General features: G+C 49.2%; 1 protein-coding gene across 2 annotated transcripts in view; it reads right to left on the bottom strand.

Annotated features, from left to right (window-relative positions):
- Positions 1-24729, bottom strand: part of pnt (ETS transcription factor pointed) — a 173110-nt gene that overhangs the window by 137781 nt on the left and 10600 nt on the right. For both annotated transcript variants that reach the window (XM_017912022.1, XM_017912023.1), the window contains exon 3: positions 20336-20543. In XM_017912022.1, coding sequence (XP_017767511.1) covers positions 20336-20543 — 208 coding nt within the window. The remainder of the gene's footprint in view (positions 1-20335; positions 20544-24729) is intronic.

Genomic DNA, 24729 nt, shown 5'->3' with positions numbered 1-24729 from the left:
AAAAATCGCAGAGATAAGAATTAAAAATTAAAATCGAAACCCTGGTTGACAATGACGACAGCGGAAATGGAAGGAGACCAGGGCTCCGGTTGATGCAAACGCATGGAAGCTGAGGAAGATCAGCTAAAAATCCTCTTTCATCTCGCGAGGATTATTCCAAAATCGAGGAGATAAAAATTAAAAATTAAAATTAAAATGGAAACCCTGATCGATGGCAAGGGAAACGGGAGGAGATTAGGGCTCCGGTTGATGCAAACACACGAAGCTGAGGAAGATCGGCTAAAAATCCTCTTTCATCTCGCGAAAATTATTCCAAAATCGAGGAGGTACAAATTAAAAATTAAAATTAAAATCGAAACCCTGGTTGACAATGACAACAGCGGAAATGGAAGGAGACCAAAGCTCCGATTGATGCAAACGCGTGAAAGCTGATGAAGATCGACTAAAAATTCAAACACGAAGAGGTAACGACCTTCCTTCGCGCGATTCCTCCTTTGTCTAGCGAAAATGATTAAAAAATTTCGGAGATAAAAGTAAAAAATGAAAATTAAAATCGGAAGTCCAGCGAATGACGAGAGCGGAAATGGAAGGAGACCAAGGCTCCGCTTGATGCAAAGGCGCGGAAGCTGACGAAGAGGCTAGGAAAGAACGCAGGCGTATCGGAGCGAACCGGGGCCCGATCGTAAAGGTTGGTAGCTGTATCGAGCTAATCGATGGTTTAATAAAAGCTCGGCGGGCAAGGACGCGGTGGCGATCTATCCTTTCGAAACGACGTAGATCGCAGAGACCAAGAGGGAAACCGGAGTGCCGGCCAGGCGTATGCGAGCGATAGTCGAACGCGGCTCGGCGCTGGTTCCCCGTCTGGACGTATTAAAGCCTGATATTCCGCGGCAAACGTTAAGAGGCTCGAAATGGTGAATAAACGTTCGCTCGTAAAACGCGCGGCCAGCCGTATCTTCTAGGAGTAATGGCGCGTATGATACGCACCGAGTAGCTGTGCACCTCTCTTTACCTCTTCCCCTCCTTCGCCTATTGCTTTCGTTTTACTGTTTTTCTCCTTTCTTCTCTCTCTCTGCACCTGAGTCTCGCGGCTCTCCTTCGTAACCCGTTTCTCTTTTTCCCTGTTGCTTTTCTACCTGCCTGCTGCTTCGTCCCCTCCTCCTTCTTCTTCTTCTTCTGCTTCTGCTTCTTCTTGTTCTTCTTCTTTCTAGCTTCTTTCCTATACTCCCTTTCTACAGGTTGCAGCATCGATTCGCCGATGGAGAAAAAAGCCAGGAGGCTGCGCGCATCCTCCATCATTTTACGTTTTAATCCCGGTCGGGAGCGGCTAATTACCGGTAGAGATTGATCACGGTCCTGGTGATACAATTCAATTATTCCCGGGATCCGTGCCCCGGATCATTCGTCTTGCATCCGGAACGATGATTGAATATTTTCGAAGGCGGAGAGAGGAGAAAGGAGATCTCTCGGTGAGCACCCGTTGACGAAGATTCCGCAGGAGAGAGGATGAGAAGCACCCCGAGGGCCTGCAACACGATGACGAGCCGCAATTATGTCTCCACTGCCCGCCGACCATGTAGAGGTCGTCTTGTACAGTGGATCGCGAAAGTTCCCATGTGTCACGAATTTCTCCACGGGTTTCCTACTTTCTTCTCTTTCCCCCTTTTTCTTTCTCTCTCCCTGCATTTCCCGTGGCTATTGATCAGGTACGGAGAGAATATTCTGTTACCAACCATAACGAGGAGGATCCTCTAAGAGGATCTTGGAAATTTAGATAAATAACCTGGTTTTTACTGGAAATAAGCGAGTGATGGTTCAATTGTTAGCAAATTCGAGGTCCATTTTGAATATCGAATTTTTCCGATTTTGGCGACTTTGGACTACTCTAACAGTATGGGGTGGTCTCGCGACCGAGGGTTTTGGACCAGACGGTACCCCGAGAAGCCGACAATTTACATACCTGCACGATCCGTGAAATTAAAAAGGATTCACTCGGTACGAAATTCCATCGCGGCGTCGACACTGACCTATAATATTCCGGGCCCCTGACGATTAATAAATTCGCTGCCGATGGAAAATAAACGAAATCCGATCGTAAAGTTTCGTCGATTCATTTTTCTCCCCGTGAATCAGCCGGGCCCGGGCCGGGGCCGTATCTGCGCGATGGATCAGCCGAATCTCGAACCGGGATCTTTCTATTTGCATCGTTAATGCCTCTGTCTGGGGCTAAATCATTTTTCTTCGACACAATGCCGCACAGGCCGCGAGTTACGCCGAGTTGTAATGTAACACCTGGCCAGCGGTTTAAGATACGAATCAGCTGTACGCCGGCCCTATAAACGAGCAGTTAACGTCGAATGCGGTTGTTGCCGCGTAACGACCACGCTAACCGTCCATCGTTCCTCTAATTTATTCGCGCGTAGTGGACCCAAGTCCAGCAGTCCACTTTCCCTTTTACGAGCCTAGGTCCGATTCTAAATCTAAACCACTTGCCTTGCGATTATCAGCTCCGATGGCGCAGGATCGGCAGCAGAGTCGGTCACGCGTCGAGCCATCACACGTCTGGGCACTTCGAAGCACAACACAAGACTGAGACGGGAAAATATCGACGAAAATTAATTAGGAAGCCTGTGCGAGCCTGTTCTATGTTTTCGTTGGATCCTAGCTACGAACTGTGCCTCTCGGCTGCGATGTTTATGTTTCAACTTCCTTACGGTTATGGCGACCTCGAAAGCCAGTCATAAATCGCGTAAGGGTACGTGTCGTGATGTTCTAGAAAAATCAGAAACATCGAGAACGTTTCGCGACACGTGCACCCTGCGAAGACAAAGGACGAGCGGGTATACGTATGACAAGGCGCAAGTGCACGTGTCGAGATTCTGTATTAAGGGGTTATAATGCAAAGAAATAGTAGCCAATGGAAACGGTGGAAAAACTATATCAACGTTTATTAACCCCTTTTCGTACTTTGACGAGTCTGACTCGTGACGAGGATTTTGGGTCAAACACGAATATCACGTGTCAGACTCGTGACGAGGATTTTGGGTCAAACACGAATATCACGTGTCAGACTCGTGACGAGGATTTTGGGTCGAATATGAATATCACGTGTCAGACTCGTGAACAAAAAAGTCGGCCCAAACTGTCATCTATTATAAAATATAATATATTTATAATGTTTATAAAAGGAAAAAGGATCAGAGAACTTCCACTAACAGCAGTATCGCGTAAAACCGACTATATCAGACGTATTTACATGTCGGCACGTATTGCGACTATTTTGGAGCATCAGTCAGGATTTCATCGAGATAGATGGCGCAGGAAGGGGGTTAAAACTGTCATTAAAAGTTCAATGTTCCAATGTTATTTTCGTTCTCATTCGTCTTCGCAGTTCCTCCTAGACCCATATACCTAATTAATTTTTCAATGCCTCTCGTTATTCCATTTTCTCACAGCTTTACTTCGTCTTCCATCTCCTGTCATTTGACCATGGTAGGTTCAGTGTTAAGGCAGTGGACGAGGTGGTAAAAAATTCGAATCCCGAATGAGTATTATATTTCGATACGTTCCGTAAGCGAATTTTGGCCGATCTGAGGCAGCACGGTGGAATTAAGGCAGGCTGGTACGATGATCGACGATAGCGGATCGGATGGGATCGTTAGAGGGAGAGGTTGGAAGTCCTCGCTGGCAGGAGGATTCCCGAGCGTTTCGTAATAAGGTCTATTTACGTAATGACAGGACGAACTCTGGATTCCTGTCATCTGGGACTTAATCGGTCGGCGAGAGCAGGGATAGCCGCGGGAAACGTCATGAATTATGAAACACCATAAGCTTCGATCGAGCCTTCCTTTCGCCACTTCCTTCCTCCGCGTCGTTAAGTGGTAATACGTTAACTCGTTCGAAAATTTCGCAAGGTCCCCGGGAGGAAATCCGTGCTGGAAGATCTTGCGTCGATCACGCGTCGATCTTGCATCGATCTTGCGTCGATCCTGCGCGGATTCTGCGCGATACTCGGCGAGAAATTAGTTCCGATGCCGAGGAGTGACGCAACTTGTGGCAGCCACTGTACTTCTCCCCTGTACTCCGATGCTCTCGGAGAGAGAGAAGGGATCCGGTAAGCGGGTAAAACGGACGAGTGCTGGAGGCGGCGGGGAGAGGAAGCGCGGAAAAGGAGCTAGATGTTTATCCAAGGAGGAAGAGGAGGAAGAGGCGAGAGCCGAAGAGGGAGGGCAGGGACGAAGCATAGCAATTGCAGGTATCCAGAAGAAACGGCGAATTAATTAGCCGAGGAAACTCGGATATCCATCGGACAGAGCCGTGGACGATAACCGACGCGGTTGCAGGATGAAAAGAACACGCTCGTTAGTCATACGCGTCCGACAAATGAGCTGCCACCCCGGTCCACCTTTCATCCTCTCTATCCGGCGCGATTAACGAAAACAAAACGGTGGCCAGAGCGCATAGAGACGAAGTGAAAAGGCTGCAGAAGGGCCGCGGGAGCGGAGACCATAGCGCGAGCGGAGCGTCGAGAGGCTGTTTCGCGGCGAAACGCGGCAAAAGAAGGAGAAGTCTGCTCTTGCTTCTGGAGCAAAGACAAAAACGAGGCTACACCGGTCACGACGACCAACGTATCAAAGAGAGCCGGGCCGGGAGAGCGAGAGAGGGCGGCGAGCTGAAAAGCGGTAGAAAGGAGAGAAAAATAGAGAGAACGGGACGGGGGGAGAGAGGAGAGGGAAAGGGGAGCGAGAGAGAGAGGGAGATAGGACGACGGATCAAGAGAAAGCAGAAAAGCGCACACGTAGAGAGAGCAGAGGGGAAGGTGGGTCGAAGGGGGGCCGAGGGGGACGGAAGGGAAGGCGAAGGGAAGGCGAAGCCGAAGGAGCCGGAGGATGGGGTAAAACGGACCCACCGTGAGCCACGTTCCCACGATCTCATGAATGAACTCGCGTGGCTACTCGCCACGTGGTGGGGAGGCTACTCTCCTTCCGCCCTCTTCGCCCCTTCACGGCAACGTCGTCCACGGTATCTCGCCTGTCCTCTCCGTGGTTCTCTTTCTACGGGCAAAAGCGACGCCTGGACACCGTGCACACGCCGTGTGGTAGGGGTAACATCTCTCGGATCTACGTGGCCGAGGGTAAAGAACTCGGGGTCATCCTCGGGAAAGGATACGACACGTCGTCCGATCGAGGAAATTCGTGGCGATTTCTCGAACGATAAGAAACATCCCAGAGCTTCTCTCGCTGGAACACGCTTGCGCTCCGAGGCGTTTGAGCACGGCCGAGAATAAAAATCGTAACGGTATATCTACTAACTGGGCTTTTCCACGAGGTAAGAAAGAGGAGAATACGTCGCGATATTGGGCAATGGGTTATGTCATATATACGCGAGATGGTTTCAGCGGCCACTTTTTTCGGGCTACTTCCGGCGAGTCGGTTTACCGGATGCCGGCCATTGACAAAGACCCCTGGTGGTGGTGGTGGAAGGCAGAGGCATATCGTAACGCGTTATACCATTGGCAACTTTGTTCCTCGTGCGTGGTCTTCACCTACAGCCGTTCTCGGATTTCTCGCGTACGCTCCCCTAGGATCCTTCGATGCACTTCCACTGCATTCCCCTGTTTTTTTTTTTGTTTTATTTTTGTAGGTAGATTTATTTCTTTTTTTCCCGCTTTTATAGCCGTCCTCTCTCTTCTTTTTAACCTTATATAAATCCTTTCTTCGAAGTTTCTTATTCTGGGTTCTTAATTTCCTTTTATCCCCATTGTCCTTATTTTTCATCGCTCCTGCGAATTTATTATTCGACGTTCCAGCGTGGCGTCCTTTTATTGCCCACTTCTCCCTCCACCCTGAATATAAGTATAGGTATTTATTCGTCCAGGGGGTTAAATACAATTACGCTTTCTATTTCCAAGATGGAGAGAGAGAGAGACACGGGTCCACGGAAGCGGTTATCTTCCTGGTAAGATCACGTAGTCGCGAGGAATAATTTTGAGTAAACGACACACTACTACCTGCTGTCAATATCATCGGGGATGAAAAACCTGATTGATCTCTTCGACCACGTCTAATACTCGACGACCCAGGGCAACCCGGAAAAATTGACGACCAACTGTCGACAGAAAATCGGAAAACACGACACCGCGTCGCGAAAAACCACCCGCAACCCCGGTCACCCATCCCTCTCGCGGTCCCCGACCAGTGTTATTTAACTCGGAATATTATCCGGATGAACTTGATTGATCTCCGACCACGTCTAATATCAAATTACTCGGAAAAATGAACGACCAACTGTTATGACAGATAATCAAAAATTCGCGAATGGAAAAACACGACCCACGCGAAAAACCACCCCCCCCCCCGCACCCGGCACTCATCCCTTTCGCGGACCCCGACCAATGAATTTAACTCGGATTATCGTTGCTCGACGCTTCGCGGTACCTTTGCACTCGACTCGACCGCTCTTTAATGAGGTATATAAAGCTGAGGCAGCACAATCCTTATTGAATTCAAATTCTGACCTGCATACGTAACTCGCGCTAACGTCGCACATGCGTCTAATACCTTTAACATCGACTCGTCCACATTAACGTCGATTAGCACAAGCATTTTGACCAGCGCGCATATCCCACCGCGCTACTTCTAGCCCGATCTCTTAGAAAAAGCAGAATAACGCGCGCAATCCATGCAATTCGCCGGTGCGGAGTACCAGACTCGCTTTAATTTAGAACTCGGCTTCGGAGCGTTGGCTGGTACAACCGCTGACGCAATTTATATTAAACGGCGATGCGTCGGGACGGTGGTTGCGCAAGAAGCGGAGCAGGTTTCGCGGTAATTGCACTTTGCAATTGTAAAAAGAGGCGACGCAGCGGCGGGGCAAGGTAATTCCGTGCGATTCGGTCTGACAGCGGCGCGCGTATTGAAATTTCCGAGAAATTGCGTGCTCCTGGCCGCGGAGGCCGCGCCGAGTTGCGAATTCAGAGGAAAATCAACCGGGCTATCGAGCGATCGGGTTTCCTGCTAATTAACGCGTTTAGCGTAATCCTCGCGAGGAATCGCGGGATCAGACCGAGGGGATCGAAGCGTTCGTCGAAATGTCCACGAAACGCGGTACTCGCAACTGGGAAAAGCACTCCGGGGAATCCCCGGGGATGCATAAAGAGAAATTACGCGAGTGTGTGAAAAATGAGAGAGAAAAGAGCGGGAAAAGGGAAGAAAGGAAGAAAGCAGGAGCAAAGAAGCAAGAGTCCATAAAGGCAAAAGATGATATACGGCGCAGTTAGACGGTTTTCGTTTAAGAACCGAAATGGCGGCGGAGAATCGGCGAAATTGGAAGCTCCGATTGGAGCGGAACGAACTGGCCAGGCCGAGCGGCTTATACCGAAACGTTTTTAACGACATCCGTATAATATAACGCCGGCCAGGTGAACGCATTAACGTGTACGCGTATCAATCTGAAAATCAGGAATCAAGGCTCGATACCGGGGCGAATTAAACCGTTACGGGCTACTAATTGCCGGACCGGGTTTCGTGGCCGTCCAGAGAGATAAACCGGCTTGTCGAATCACGTGAGAAAACACGAGAACGAGAAGCCGCTTCGTTTATTAGTTCCTGGTCCACCCTCCGCGGCCTGGCTCTCCTTGCCTCCTCGTGAATGAAGCTGAGTCGCGTGGCGCCTCGTGACGTCACAACCTGTTGCTACCTGTTTCTCTCCTTCCTCCTTTATTCCCTTCGCGTATATGCCTTCCTATCTGCTCCTTATCGAGCCCCTCCACTCTGCCCATCCGGGACTACCTCTGTCTCTCTCTCCACTCGCAGTCGTACACCTCCGTGGATGCATAATCTTAAACCAGAACTGAACTGCCTCGGGTAATTTCTATTTTTACAAATTCGAGGTTAGGAATTTGAAAATCGTTCGTGGATTATCACGAGAAATTTATTGGAACGGAATAACTAGAAGGGATATCGATAAGAGGATTATTTTGTACCTTGTATTTCGTGTTTATGGAAGGTAGGAGTGTATAAAACTCGATTTAGTCGTTTAGAAAGCGAGGAGTGAAGATTCGACGTCCACCTCGGCTCGCCAAGGTAACCCAACCTCGAGGATTCCTGTGAGGAAGATTCCTGTTTTACCCATCGCGGGTCACCGCGCGAGCGCGGCGCCATCTGTGCGGAAGGCCCCGAAGCGCGTTGCCGTGCTGCAGGGTAAGAGGCACCGACAGAGGTAGCCACTTTCCGGTTTCGATCGGCAATCTCGCCGGTGCAAAATCATTCGCACGGATCGGTGGGGCGACAAGCATATGCATTTTTCACGAGGCTAAACTATCTTTAAATCCCGCTCGATAAGGTGTCGAGCAGAGAGAGAAAGGTTCGTTTCTATCGAACGCCTCCGACCAATGCCCCCGGCAACGTCTATTTAAGGCAAACAGAAACACCGATTGAACCGGTATAATCGAAGAAACCGCTGCCACGGCCGGGCTTTTATCAAAGGTATTCGCGATTTATCGCGGACAGGATCGATCGATGGATCGATCGAAATGCGTGCACGGTTGTTACGTAAGCCGAAATGATACGGACTTTTCGTTTTCGCGGTCGAACGGCCGAGTCGGCTTTACGACGAATGTTTTTCGATAAGGCTCGTAAAGCTACGGGGGCTTGTTAAAACTCGTTGAAACAACAGTGGCACGAATCGAGATCGATTCGGACGGTGAACGACGGATCGGCGAGGGGACAAGATTCGCGGCAGCGGAACGACACTTGAAGAATTTATATCCCCCGTCTAAAAATAGACCATCGATACATCGTATTCTCGGTTCGAAGAATAAGCCGCGCCATAAATCATTGAAACAACCAGCTGTCAGTCCGCGATAACCGATTCCAGAGATCGATTCGCGGCTGGTTCATCGTACAAGGTAAATGGTCCCGATTTATCGGCGAATTTGCCGAAAATAACCGATACACGACCGCTGCTTCTGTGACGGGTATCAATGAAACGACGATGAATTATAAATACCGCGATAATCCGCCATTTCCCTAGTACTATTCTTATCCGTCGCCGGGAATGGTAAAAGAATAATGAGAGAGTAATAAAAAGGATAGTTACATAATAAAAGCGAAGCACGGATATACATAACCTCGACGACGACTCTGTACGTATATTAGAGATGTCGAAAAGCTCAAATTTCGAACCGGAACGTGAACTCGAAACAGTTTGGGGCGTAAAACGAAACCGAACAATTCAAAAGAGCGTGCAGTTCGATCATAATGCCGTAGCAATCAAGTGTCACGAATGATCCGATATCCGATGCATACTCGATGCGTTCGATTTATTCGAACCGTCCATTTTAGTCCAACCTTTTGGTTATTCGAACTTTTCGGCTTATTCAAATCATTCGATTTATAAGAATTGTTGACCCATTCGATTTATTCGGATCGTTCGATTTATCTAAATTGTTGATCCATTCGATTTATTCGAACTGTTCGATTTATTTAATTTGTTGAACCCTTCGAATTATTCTGACTATTCTGTTTATTCAGATCGTTCGATTTATCTGAATTGTTGAACCATTCGAATTATTCGAACTATTCGGTTTATTAGGAACGTTCGATTTATCTAAATTGTTGAACCATTCGAATTATTCGAACTGTTCGGTTTATTCGGATCGTTCGATTTATCCAAATTGTTGAACCATTCGAATTATTCGAACTATTCGGTTTATTAGGAACGTTCGATTTATCTAAATTGTTGAACCATTCGAATTATTCGAACCGTTCGGTTTATTCGGATCGTTCGATTTATCTAAATTGTTGAACCATTCGAATTATTCGGATCGTTTGATTTATCTAAATTGTTGAACCATTCGAATTATTCGAACTATGCGGTTTATTCGAATCGTTCGATTTATCCGAATTGTTGAACCATTCAAATTATTCGAACTGTTCGATTTATCCGAACTGTCGAATCATTCGATTCATTCGAACCGTCCGGTTAATTCGAACCACCCAATTCGTTGGAACCGCGCGCTTTTCATCGAACAGTTTGATTATTTTCGAAGTACTCGGATGTTTTCGGACCCCTGGCCAAATCGAGTTCCTCGATCGTTCGAACCAAACAATATCCGATTTGTTTTTTCTCCAACTTTCTCCGTACATATGCATACACCTACACGAGTGCACTCGACTCGAAGGCCCGTTCCACCTCGAGTTTCGAGTTCCGAGCGGCAATTTGGAAATCTTGAAATTCCCTTACGACGAGCCGCAGCATCTGTCCACGGGCGAACCAGAGCCCAGATGAGGGAACAGCGACGGGGGAGGAGGGTTTGTTTGAAACTGTAAATCGTCGTCTCCGGGGATCGAGGACGTGAGAACTGTATCTGCGTCTGGTCTCCGGTAGGTAAGCAAACCGGGCCGAACGGCAGACAAGGACGAGAAGCTCGCAGCGGCCCATCGCAGGCGAAGAGAGAGAACGAGAGGGAAGAAGAGGGAAGAAGAGAGACGGAAGAGAGGAGAGAAAGGGGAGACTACTCCTCGACCGCACGCACAGCTGCGGTTACGCATTTCGCGCAATGCCTCTCCGCTCCGCTCCGCGCAACGTCGTCGTTGCCAACGGCCCACGCCGACCATCGATGCCCTTCGATGACAAACCAACGTTTCTTTTCGCAACCGATCAGCCAACCATACGTCTCGCGAAACCTGCGAGGCCTTGAACAAACGTGGGGTAAGAATCCCAATCCGTCGCTTTTTATCCCGCTTTAAGTCGCTCCGTGCTAGCACCTGGTCTCTGCCATCAGCCACCGCCATTTATTCGATGGCCAGGCCACTTGGACCATCGCGTGTACACATTTTTGTCAAGCTCATGTACACGGACAGATACCACATGCTAACGTGGACCCAGTGAAATGGTTCAGAACTCGATCCCTTTACAGGGATGAACATATATTCTAAACACTCTGAGATTCGTATGGGGGTGTAACGATTCGAGACCTCCCCTATATTTTTCTAAGCACGGTGATACCATTTATGCTAAAACAAGATAGGAATATTCGACCTGTGCTTCTGATCCACTTCTGATCTAATTTTATTGTCTTAAATTCGACTCAAGCTTAGGGGTGTTGAATGAACCGCAGAGTGTAGAGGGTTAACCTCTGTCAAATAAAAATATAAAGATGAAACAAAGTAAAAGAGAGTGGAGGAAGAAGAGAGGGGGTGTTTGAAGGGAAGATATTCGAGAATGGCCGACGGGATTTTAATTTATGGCTCATTTGCCCGGCCACGTAATTACGTAGCTTTGATGTCTCTATGGCGTCCGAATCGCCTGCTGGCCGACCCACCGGAAGAGCCAACTTCATTTACAATGCCCTTCCTCGCGTTTTATCGCGTTACTCGTAATTACGTTTCGTCGTTACGATCGTTTCGCCATTAAGCAGAGGGCAGCGAGAAGAAGGTGGCCAAGAGCTGCGCGTGCACTCGATCTCGATCTCGGGGGGGTTAAAAATAATCGATTGATCGAACGACGGGTATGGCGGGGCGACAGGTAGACGGGGTGAGAATGCGAGTGGTGGGTAATATGTAAAAAAGGCGAGCGACACCGAGGCGTGGGACCGGTCAACGTGGTCCCATAAGTTCGCGTTTCCCTTTCATGCTCCTTTCGAGCGTGCACCCTCGTCCAATCGCTCTTCCCCACGATCGAGCGCATTCTCATGCACTCGTGAGGCTTCGACCGCATTTTTTTCCCCGTTTTCCCTCCGTTCTCCGCCTCGAATCCGCCAACGATCCACGGCTCGACCGGTGATCTCCGATTTTTGCCGACAGCCCAAAGAGAGAAGCCTTTGACACCGCCTTGGTCGCCTGTCAAAATCGCGTCTGCACGAGCGCACGATCGAATCTCTGCCTGTGTTCCAGTCCAGTAAACCTCGTCGTCTGCTCAGTGTCAATATCGAGAATCGAGGAAAAGTGGTGAGCGAATGGGACCTGGAGAACGCGTCGTCTGTCATGGCTGCGAAGGTTACGCTACGCAGACGTGGAGGATTCCGAGAAGGTGGAATGGTGGACTCCGCGCGGTTTCCCCTTTCTCACGATCCTGGATGAGGAAAAAGGCGAGAATTTGGTGCGAGAGATACGAGCTAAGCGGAAAAACGCGCGAATAAATTCCCCAGGGATTGCAAAGCACTGCATTTCCATCGCGAGTGACTCTTCCGTTTCTTTCTCTCTGGTCGCGATCCAACGGCACTGCCCTTCGTCGATATGCAGCATCGATTGTGCCCGTACGAAAGAGGCCTGTCCCGCGTTGTCTACCGCGTAGAAGAAAATGTAAAGGATCTGATTCGAAAGTCGTCGCATTCGAGGATGCCTGTAAACCTCGAGTCGCGCTCGTATCTTACAGTCCCGCCACTTTTAAATAACGCTACTGTGGCCTGGCCTACGTGACTAGACTCTCGTGTCTGCCTGTGTGCCTGCACACCGACGAATCTTATCAATCACGCGTCGCACAAGGCAGACGAATATTTTGCCCCCTCCGGCCCCCCTCGGGATTAATGCCGTTCTTCTGCGACAGGGACACGCGCCATCGCGACGATGTTACCTGCCGCAGGGTCCGCGGCGAAATTTTAATCCAACCAGATACCCCCATAGACTGCTAAGTCTGCCCCCTCCCCCCTCGATCGTTGCCAGTCTCTTCGTCACCGAGTCAAGCTAGTCTCCATCCGAGATCCTCTAGGTGCCGATGGGACAGACAGATTAGATCTACGACCGAGATTATCTTATCTTCTCGCCCGTGTACCACACGGGACAGCGACGTTTCTAGCGGAAAGATACCCCGGTATCGGCAAATTTCCTCGCACACTTTGCTCCACTTTCTCCTCGACCACTCTCACCCCCCCGATGGCTACACTACTTCGTTCGACGAAGGAGAGATTCGATGATCGAGCACACAGGACCTCGAAGTCGTGCAAGATTTTCGAAAGCCAGGGAGCACAAGCTGTCGATCGCGTATCCAATTTGTCATTCCGAGAAGCGATCCTCCGTAGTGACGGCTACGTGTATATATATCCAATTTATTCCGCAGCCAGGTAGCGAGCACCGGATGAGCATGGCTCGACGTCTTACGTGCCCTGTGTGCTACGAAGGGCCCTACGAAGGAGAAAGAGAGCCACGCTCACTTTTCTCCACGGCCGTGTGTTACGGTACCGAAGGACAGACTTCTGCCAAGTCTCTGCCAACTGCTTTCAGCCTCTGCGAGCGTCTGCGATCCATCCCCGGTCCCGGTCGCGAAACCGAGAGTTTAGCATCGGAATCTCCAACGGTTTATTACTCGATCGTGCGTGAAACAGCTCGTTGCTTACTTCGCTGGATCCCTCAGCGAGCCCTGCGTCGCACGTGGTGAGGCTTTGACAGGCTTTACAGCCCTTTCCCAGAGAATGGGCACCTTCGAGGGTAGCTTGAGCGACGCGCGGTGTATACCTGTACTCGACACTAGGATCGAGTTCTGGAGGGAAAAGTTTAACAGAGAATCGAAAATGTATTCCGGTCTTACAGCGTCCCATCGATGTCCTGGGTAACGAGGGAAAGCCGAATAAATTCGAGGAAAGTCCGAAGAATCCGGACGATCTGCCATTGAGCTAGCCACTGTCACGAAACCGATTCCATCTCAAGATTGTCAAGATTGCTATCTGTAAATTTGGAAGCAGATATTCGATGTTGGCGAAACACTGGACCGATCCAAGAAAAACACTCCTGGGTACGTTTACCTAGCTCGCGAATCTCTATTCGTTTATCTTCTCTGTCTCTAAACACGAAACAGATTAGCCCGATTAGCCGGACCAATTACCGGGTCAGGCTTTACTCTGAAGACTGGAGATGAACTCCGGACGATTAATTAACTCGAAAGCCACGCTCGCGATTGCGATAATTAGAGGGACGAGAGGTGGCCGCCGGTTCGTGTACGCAATTTTCTCATTAGAGCAGTCTCGGTTTTCCAGGCCGGTTGAAGGCAGCGCGAAGGAAACGCGGAAAGAAACAAATTTCACGCGGGTACGCGTCAATGTCGCCGCGGACAATGGCTATTTGCATAAAACATTCCGGCCGGCAACTGTCATCAGCGTCCTATCAGGTGGCTCGGGGTGAGAAAGGAGATCCGGTAACAATGGCGAGTGAACGGTTGTTACGACAAAGTCCGAGGAAACTTGCATTATTCAATGGCCTCCTGCGATCGCCAGGAAAATGTAAACGTCTACGTTCCCTGCTTCCAACTGCACTCGAATAAAATACCCCTTCTTCTCGATCCGGCGAGGAGCTCGATCTTTTATTTAAACTTTCGGAAGAACCACTTTGAAAGAACCACGGACTATGTTTACCGAGTTTAGCCCGGGAATCGCGCGGATTTGCTTAGGAGAAGGTCGGGTTGTCGTTGATCCCTTCTATCCGTTGTTAAATCGGGGTCAGAAACGCGTGAATTTCAGAGTTCCTTACCATTTCTAACCTCCGTTAACATAATCCTATGTTTGATTGACCACGAGGGGTTGGGTGGATGTCGTTTATCAAAGAAATCTTCAGAAGTGTTCGCACAGTGTCGAATGGTAATCGTTCGGGACGATTTCGAAGAAAGCGACCATTCGGTAATCACTGACACTTGGCTACAGAATTGTAAAACGTCGTCTAATTCTATGTACTCGATCAGAGTACAGTAAGACCAGTATAGTACAATAAAGTAAGTTTGAAGAAGCGTGGGACCAACTTTGGACCAACTTTGGATCAACTTTGTGCCAACTTCTAAGACCAGTATAGTACAATAAAGTAAGTTTGAAGAAGCGTGGGACCAACTTTGGACCAACTTTGTGCCAACTTTGTGCCAACTTTGGAAAAACTTTGGATCAACTTTGTGCCAACTTTGGAAAAACTTTGGATCAACTTTATGTCAATTTTGTGCCAATTATGGATAAACTTTGTGCTAGCTTTGGAAAAACTTTGGACCAACTTTGTGCCAACTTTGGAAAAACTTTGGATCAACTTTATGTCAATTTTCTGCCAATTATGAAAAAACTTTGGACCAACTTTGTGCTAGCTTTGGAAAAACTTTGGACCAAGTTTGTGCCAACTTTGGAAAAACTTTGGACCAACTTTGTGCCAACTTTGGAAAAACTTTGGATCAACTTTATGTCAATTTTGTGCCAATTATGGACAAACTTTGGACCAACTTTGTGCTAGCTTCGGAAAAACTTTGGACCAAGTTTGTGCCAACTTTGGAAAAACTTTGGACCAACTTTGTGCCAACTTTGGAAAAACTTTGGATCAACTTTATGTCAATTTTGTGCCAATTATGGACAAACTTTGTGCTAGCTTTGGAAAACTTTGGACCAACTTTGTGCCAACTTTGGAAAAACTTTGGATCAACTTTATGTCAATTTTGTGCCAACTTTGGAAAAACTTTGGACCAACTTTGTGCTAGCTTTGGAAAAACTTTGGACCAAGTTTGTACCAACTTTGGAAAAACTTTGTTCCAACTTTGTGCCAACTTTGGAAAAACTTTGGACCAACCTTGTGCCAATTTTGGACAAACTTTGAATAAACTTTGGACCAACTTTGTGTCAACTTTGGACCAACTTTGGACCACTCTAGGTAATTCTGGCAATTCGTTGAGAATATTGGATTCACAAAAACGTAGCATGGTTGGCTAGTCGTTTGCTACTCGAGAGAAGATAGTCCGCCAACGTGATAATTCTCACCAGGTTCTAGCAGAAATTAGGAAAGACTTAATAAACCCGTGTTAACAAGCACGCGAACGAGTCACGTGAATGGCGTCGGCCTTGGTATTCGATATCGAGTTCCAAAATTTTTCACCAGCCTGCAGAGCACGTCACCTGGTCTCGCTTCCCGTGGGAAAAACGCTTCGTCGACGAGTGACGCGCGCTGACGAAGGCTGAACGACTCGCAACGAAACCGCTAATTACCGCAACCGCGACCGCGTTTAACGAGTCGCGTTCGTCGCATTCACGCTTGGTTAACGCTCCTGTCCCCGTCTCGCCAGGAAAATCATTTTATCTCCTTTCCATCCAGCCTCTCCTAGCCTCTGCAACCGATACGACTATCGCTTCGTTCATAGACTCGGGCTAATCTCTGCCAACCCGCTGGATCCTTCTCTATCTCCGTTGTAAACAATTACGGAATGGAACAATGAACCACTGCGAACCAGCCGACTATTCGAGAAATCCGCCGTGTTTATTTCAAACATGGATTCCGGTTTATCGCGCACTCGCGGAGAAAATCCTAGCAACTGGGAAATCTGGGAACGAACTTGGTTAACGAAGCAGCGAAAAAATTCATCAACCTGCAGCGATTCCTATTCAACCAAAGCACCTGTTCCCTCGGTCAAACCGAGGTTTCCATTGAAACGAACGGATCTCACGCGAATCTCCCGATCTTTTCCCGATCTTTTCCCCATCCGCGGTTTTTCTCGCCGAGGAAAAGTCGCGTTGGCGGAAAGCAAAGCGTCGGGAGAAACGGAATCACCGTGTTAAAACGCTGGCAAGGATGATTCACGGGTCACGCGAGAGCTGGAAAAGCATGTGGAATCAGTGAAAAATCGTGGACGTGTGCGTAACGCGTGCGACTGTAGAGGAGTAGATAAGTGGGTGGACGACGATCCAGCAGCGGGCCAGAGTGCGTGCGTACACGCGCACGTACACACGCGTATACACACGCCAGTAAAGGAGAATGGAAGGCGGGGGCGTTCAGTGGGGGGGCCTTAATGAGGATGCTGCTGATTATCCAATTCGTAAATTCTCGCTACATTTTGATCGTGCTCGCCGAGCCGCGAGTAACAAGAATTACTCCGTGCTCCGTGCTACCCGATTTCCTACCTCCATTTTGCCCATTTTCCTCATTTGGACTCGCTTTCTCCTCTCTCTACCTCCTCCTCGTCGCGAACAAAACTTCTCAACGAGATCGAAATCGAAATTGAAATGGAAATCGAAAATCTAAAGGTAAAACGAGATCAATGCCCAGTTGATCCGACGTTTCCTCGATCTCGACGGAAATGCCTCGTCCGCCATTGCGAATAGAATTCTTTCGAGGATCCGTGAATGGAATGGAAGAGAAGAGTAGGACATGATGAATTTTTGATCGGTGTTCCTTCAGCTGCCAAGGCTGATCGATATTTTCGCCGGTTCCTTAAAGGAAAGCGAACGTGTGCATCGCGCATATTAACCACTTTGCAGCATTGACGCAATTGCACCGTCGAAGTGTTCACTGTCAAGGACGAGGCGAGCTCCTTCCTTCGGTGGCAGACATTGGATTAAAACAGTAGCTATGGTATAATAGAAATATTGGGAACGGGGGCTCGTAACGGGACGGGATTTCGCCGCAACGGAGTACTCGAGAGGCTGGCCTCTCTTCTGCTCACCTCTGGACACACCGATCGAGCCGGGTGATAAGAGCCGATGGACAGAGCCGGTTTAAAGGCTGGCCGACAATGGACAGATCGGATCTGTCGAGACATTACACTTGGCGCAATTTAACCCTCGAAGGAGACATCGATCTCGGCGTTACTCCGCGTTTCTCGCGGCTCTATGGGTCACCGTGCAGACGCTAACCTGTTGTTCGTGGAATTGCTTCGCGCGAGACGGGTCTCGCAGCCTCGAGCCTCGAACAAATTGTATGCAAATCGACTGGCGATATTTTTAGACTATCATACGCGCTCTTGATCAATTGTCCCGTACCTTTGGAATACAGATCGTTTGGTAGCCTCCGGTGTCTCTTCCGAGAATTTTCTTCCAAGTACAGACGTGACAAGCTCGGTGGACGTAGTCCTTTTTCGAGTTATCCTCGAGTTTTCTTTGCCATCGAGGAAAATAATCGCGGGAGCAGGCCCCTCTCGTCCCCCGGCGGTCGCCCTACCGTTTTTTCCTCGCGCTGTTTTAAATTTTAAAATAGCACAACACGCAACGCGGTGCGAGCCGGTCTGCGCGATCTAATCGGACAAGTTATACACGAGTAAGTGCTTATGCAGCTACCGCTCATATTATGCAAGCATCACTCGATGTAAGTGCACCTTTTAGTGTCACAATCCAACGGTTAACAGGACACTACAACCATGGCGTCGGATCGATCGTGTTTCAACAGTGGCACAGGCTGGAATAGCTGATTCCAGAATTCTTTCGACTACCCACATAAACCCTTCCATCCTCGAGGCCCTCTCGAGGTGGTAAACAAAATTCCAGGCCGTTTTCACATCCTCCGTGAAGAACCGAGCGAACCGATTTTCCGTCGACTCTGCGCGATTTCGATCGACCGTCCGTGATACTCGAGAGAACGGAATATCGAAACGAAGAGGAGAAACTCGATATACCGGTACTCTAGAATCCTTGCGTATTCCGTAGATACCTAAGCTCGAAACGGTTTCGTTAAAAATTCCACGCAATCCTCGCGAGGATCGATTACGCGGGAATTATCCGGGAACCGAAAGAACATCGAACTCCCGCGGAATAAATTTCTCGGAAAACTTACACGCGCGTAATTGCTATAATTATTGTAATTAGCGACTCGAAAATGTTAGAAACCGCCTCGGAATATGGTACAATTAATCTCACGCGAGCGCGGCAAGGGTAGAGGCAACGATTATGATTACGATTACGATGACGATTACGATTACGCTATTCCCCCCGGCCCGGAAACCTGTTACGCGTTCGTGGCACATATAACCGCGTGCATTAACTGTAAAGATGCCCGATGAATATGCCTGCGAGACCGCGGGAAATTCAACGTCCCCCCACAGGCCACTGAAACGCGCGGTGAATTAACGTCACACAAGGGAGCCTCGAAACCTCCTCCTCCCCCTGTTCTCTCCCCCACGGCTCACAATAGGTATCTTGTGGCGCGTTAAAACTACAATGGCCGCGTACACGGCTAATTGAAACATTTGCCTGGACGATTACTAGACCGGCCGGGTAAACACACGCGTGAGCGTGTCATTTTCTCACGCCAACACCCGATACCCCGGGACAAATTGCATAGTTACGACCTACGTATCGCGATCGCTCGATCGGCCGATCGTGCACGCACGAATAACCTAGCCGAGCCGGGGGGGTGTCTGCATGCTCGGCTGTTATAAAAAAAGAAAAACCCTGCGTTACTTAACACCCCCTCGAACCACGTAACTCCTTCGTAACGTCTATTCGAAATTGAAACACGCAATCGGATGTAGGTTATCGAGATGGAGGTACAGCGAGTGCTAACTCTAATCCTAGGGTCCCTATATCTTCTCAAATCTCGTGAGATCCTAAGGGTTCCTCGAGTCTACGCGTCTCTCTACGTATTTTACCCTCGAAATTACAGTCTAGTCCAATTGCACGTTGCCAACGAGACATGTCTGATGAGCGAATGTACAAAGGCGTGCTAAAATATAGCATATACACTACCGTGACACTGTACCGAACTTAGCTCCCGCAGTTCCTTCTGTTGCACCGATGAAAGTGGAGGGATTATGATATTTTTATGATATTTTATCGCGTGGATTCAAGAAGCTCCCTATCTAAGGGTTCCACGGCTAAATCGAGCAACGGAACCGGTAGTCACGGGTCTGTTAACGAGTGGACGCGATACGGGGGCTTTATTAGTCAAATAAGGCGCGAATCGAACACAAAGGTGGAGCAGATACGGGATCAACCCTTGATTAACTAGCGGCCGATGCTTCTTATAGATCTTCTATTAATATCGCAAAGATCTCCGCGATACTTGCGAACATTCCAGGCCGCGCGGTTCAAGCAGAGTACCCTGGTTACGTATCCGTTTACAAAGGGAAACTACGTAAACGTATCTGCCCACGTAGACTACGAGGGAGCTTGCTAGCGAATATCGAGGAACCTTCTTCGAGTTATCGACCCACGAATCAACGTTCCGCGACCATAACTCGGGAACACGGCCTGTTGGATCTGATCCAGCGGATTAACGACTATCCGCTGCAAGCTTATATTTATCAAAGTAACCAAACGAGACATTCAAAGAGTACATCTTTACTATACGCGACAGACAGATGACTCTGACATTCCTCGCAGAGACACCGTGCTCTAACGGTTCTTCAGTTGACACTAGGACTACCAAGCCTCGGACCTTCGGCTCTTACAGTTATCGAAAGTACGCAACTGCGATTATATACTACTGGTCTTTGTATATTTAACCGCGATAGTTGCAGTGTCAGGCACATCTGCTGGACGCGACTAAGTAAGAGGCGCGGGACCGATAGAGGCCTAACGAGCAAGAAGCTCGCCGACGCTTGACGAATTTACGACTGCCCAACGGGTAGGCGATTTCCAGTTAACCAGGAAAAGTCGTGGAAAAGAAAAACTCACCTAAGGAGCTCTCCGGATCGGACAGGTCGGAGAGTGAGGGCACTTTCCGCATGGAGGTGAACCTGCCTGAGAGGGCAGGCACCAGGCCCTCTTCCTCGGCGTCAGAGGCCAGCTCTTGTTTCATCAACTTCGCCATAACCGTCAACATGCCGCCACCGTCGCTAATGCTGCCGCCTCCCAGATAGCTGCCCACGCCTCTAGCATCGCGCTGAAAGAGAAGAAAGCACGAACTTTCTTTTTAATCCGGTCCATTAACAGAGGGTACATCGTTACTTCTGACATCTCGGATCTCGCGCGACCATCGGGTATCGGATTCGCGACAGGGGAACAACACGGTGAGTCAAGACCCACGTTCTTATTGTCATTATTCTCGGTACACGAGATCGATATCCGACATGTCACGAATTGTCCGGTATCGCGGTTACAAGATAACAGACACCACCGTCCGCTTCTCTATGAGAAGATCGATCGACGTGTTAGCTAACAGGTGGAACTTGTCCAAAGAGAATAACTTTCCTGGAACAAGTGTCGTAATCGATGAATCCGCGTTACTCACGTGTTCATTCGCATTCGTATCCTCATACTACGATACGGTACACACGCCTGTCGTCTGTGTTCTCGGTACGCCTATCGAAACCAGATCCAAGGGATTCTAGGATCAAAGGACGAAACGGAGTCCAGCGAAACGGGGGAAGATAGGACAGAGAAGGGTGGAAGCTGGATAAAGGGGGGGATAGAGATCGGTGATCGGCGAGGAATCGTCGAAAGATCATCGAAAGATCATCGAAAGATCGTGGAAGGATGGTCGAGAGAGCGACGAAAGACGGTGAAAGGAGAGAGAAAGAGAGAAAGAGAAGGTCGAGATCGTAGGTAGGATGAAAGAGTGGCGAGGAGACGGCGTCTCGGTGGAGGCATGAATGGACGGTGAACCTGCTGGAGTTGACGTGCCGGAAGGGGAGAGAAGAGCGGAAAAAGAGCAACGGGAGGGAGGAGAATGGGCAGAGAGCGACAGGAGGTGGAGGGGGCGGATAAAGGAGAGCTCGACGCGGGAGAAAGAAATAAAATCGCTGAATAAGAAACGGGCAACGAGAGAAACGGAACGGGAGGCACGCCATGAGGCGGTAGAGCGTCGAGACGGATGACCAGCGGAGCGACGAGGATGGCGAGCAACGCGAGGGACAAAGATGTTGAAAAGACCGGAGGAGAGGAGCGAGAGAGCGTGAGAGAGGAGCAGAGAAAGAAAGAAACCGCAACGCGATCGAGACGAAATCAAACTTTAGGTGGAAGGAAGACGAACGCACGGACGAGGACGAATTTCATGGCAGAGGGAGAGTTATTGCTCGTTTCAAATATATAGCGCTATGGGCCCAGCGAGAGAGAGATGGAAAGAAAGGCGAGAGGAAACTCGAAAAACCCCGGGACCAGCGGCGATAACCGGCGAATTAACGAATTGACTATCGTAGAGATGGGTGGGAGAGGGAGGAGAAAGCAGTGGGAGTGATGCGGAGAGAGTGAAGATGCAACGGACTCGACGCACACAGCGATAGGCTACGACCGCTTGACCTTCGTGCGAGGGACTCCAAGTTGAATGAAACGCTGCACAAGAGAGTGACGCAACGGTACGCAATGCAACGACAGCGCAGCGACGCGATGCAACATTCTAGCCTCGCCGTACCTACGCTCCGCGTCCCTCTCTCCTTTTACGCCGCTCTTCTCTCCTCTTTCTCCCTTTGCCTCTCTCACGATGCACTCTATCCCCGGACGAGCCCTGCTCGTTGCACTCTGCGTCTTTCCCCTCTAATTCCTTCCACCTTCCGCTCCCCCGCCGACCCCGGACCCTCCGCCGTCAACGAACCGTCCACCAACCGTCCACAAACCGTCCACGGACCGTCCAGTCCATCAGCCACCCTTCCTCCATCGACAGACGCTGACGTCCGTCACGGGCGCAGGACCACGCCGCCATGACGCTCCGATGGTGCACGCTGTCACCCATCTTTTCCATTTCAACCATTTCCCTAATTTCCCTAATTTCCAACTGATTCAACCGTCCAAGTTGAACGAGAGGATCTACCAGGGTTGACGATAAGCGATATCGAGGGTGCCCCGATGATGAGATTTAAGGTGTCGAGGTTATCGAAAGACTACACGCCAAGTCCCACTTTCTCGAATAATCGGTGCTGGTTGCAAGGAAATAAAGATGGACGTATAATATTCGCGTTTATCTACATTGTCGATAACGGAACACGTCTATACACATCGAGTAACCAGGCTACTCTTTGCTGCCATAGGCTCCCTACATCGCCGCTATCGCTTCGAGTAGTCTATCTTTCGAAGACACGCTGCTCCCTAGACGCGTTGCTTGTCTCCCATCGTTGATTCGATGGAAAGTTTGAAGAAGACTCGGGATGTTCTTGGGGCTAATACGGTTTTCCAGCAGAAGCGTGGAAAGCGCGAAGAAAGAACGACGATTCCACGCGTTAATGGGGGGCCGATTACATCGCGAGCCGAACAACGGCCCCTCTGTCTTTCACGATAATTATTTTCCCCTACGTATTGGCGGTATACGAATGCAACACGTGTATGCAGATAGGCGGTCGACTGGTAATTCTTGTCACGCGTTGCTTGCCGTCTTTCTCCGCCAGTCCATCTATCTGTTTACCTATCTCTTCCTCTTTCATCATCGGTATTCGAACGATACCGAGCCGTGCCGATTCGTTCCACTACGTTAGACCTACGTGACCGTACACGCTCAGGCCACTTACTTCCGAACCAAACAGCTAGGCTCGCTCATCCACGACTATCGGGATACATTTTGATACATCACGAGGTGTACACTGTCATCGAATTTTCGAATCCTGCCGACTTTTTCTCTCCATTTCGATTTAATCTAACGTTTGATCACTCTACCGATCTCGTTTCTCTGAGAGAAGCGAAGGAGGAACGAAAAATTGACAATGACAGGCAAGTTTCCAATTTTCCAACCCTTATCGATCGTAGGTGACAAGGGTACTTTGTCGCTGCGGTCGTGCGTCACGTGGGAAGTGACAAAACGGAAAATTTTCGCATATTTACCGAACCCAGCTAGTCTCCGATAAGGGTTCAAATTGGAAGAGATCGGTAGATGGAAGAGGAACGTCACCCACGCGAATTCACTTACTCGCAATCGATGAGTGTGCATCGCGCTCGCGCCTAGATAAATTAATCGTCGTACGAATTGAGAATGATGCAATTCGCAATTATTTCTCGGAAATCGGCGTCGTTTATCTGCGAGCCAAAACGCCACGGAATAGCTCCCACTCCGTTATCCTTTATAATTAACGCAACGAGTCGAATCACCGTTAAAATGCCCGACCTGTGCTCTCTTCTCGTCTCTTCTTCAAAGAAGACCACGTCGTGTGCTCGTATCCTCTGGTGATAGTACACATCGTTTCACGAAACGGTGACTTCCACGAAGTGGCCGAAACCCGAATAGATAACTTTATCGTTTTATAGGGCGATTTACTCGGTTCCCTGAAGCAGTTATCGTGGACCAGGATCGACGTGTCGTAGGAAAAGGAATTCCGCGCGGGAACGAAACGTTAAGCTTCCATCTACGTGCACGGAGGCCGTACCTTTGGGCAGAACGACGACCTGGTTCTTATAAGAACTCTCGGCATTATGCTCCTTCGGAACGTACTCGGTCGTTCTCTGAATGAGTGAGTAACAGAGGCCACGTGGAAGAGCGACAGAGATGGGCTGGCTCAAAGAGGACCGATCGGACGAAGACGAGAGACCGGGCTGCTCTGACCGGCTGACAGAACGAACAGCGAGAGACGAGGGAAGAGAAGATGGTCGAAAACGCCCTTGAAAGGAAGAAACGAAAAGGAGCTATTAGCACGTTTCACGTGCACCGCGATCAGCAGCTATTTTTACCCCCCATTTGCTTCTACGTTTCGTTCCTTTCCTTCTTGCTCGGCTCACCGCGTGGCAGGATATTATTCGGCAACGTTTCGAGATGGAAACACGTTTGAGTTTCTTGAATCTTTGCCATCGGCAGTTGGGAGTTGGATCTAGCGAAACGTTACATTCGTGGAAAGGATGTCGCAACAGAGTCGAGATTCAAGGCAAAGACGAGGCTAGGCTACTAGTGTGCATCTTCGATCTTGAATTCGTGTTCGAATGGTTACGATTGCGCGAACAGCGACGACGTTTGTCATGGATGATGATCCTGGCAAGAGTGAGATAAAAGTCCATAGAAAAGACATGATTTGAGAGAAACGAGTTCACCGAGCAATAGGCAAGATCGTTGCGACCAGCGCGCGGGCAAAAATAGACGTCCAACCGGGTTCCCGGTAATGGTCCTTTCAGACATGTAGATCTATTCGAACCACGCAGCAGCCAGCAGGAGCAGGAAT

This window comes from Eufriesea mexicana, unplaced genomic scaffold, assembly GCF_001483705.2.
Source record: "Eufriesea mexicana isolate 0111107269 unplaced genomic scaffold, ASM148370v2 scaffold294, whole genome shotgun sequence".
NCBI classification, from domain to species: domain Eukaryota; kingdom Metazoa; phylum Arthropoda; class Insecta; order Hymenoptera; family Apidae; genus Eufriesea; species Eufriesea mexicana.
This window is presented reverse-complemented; position numbering and strand designations above follow the sequence as displayed.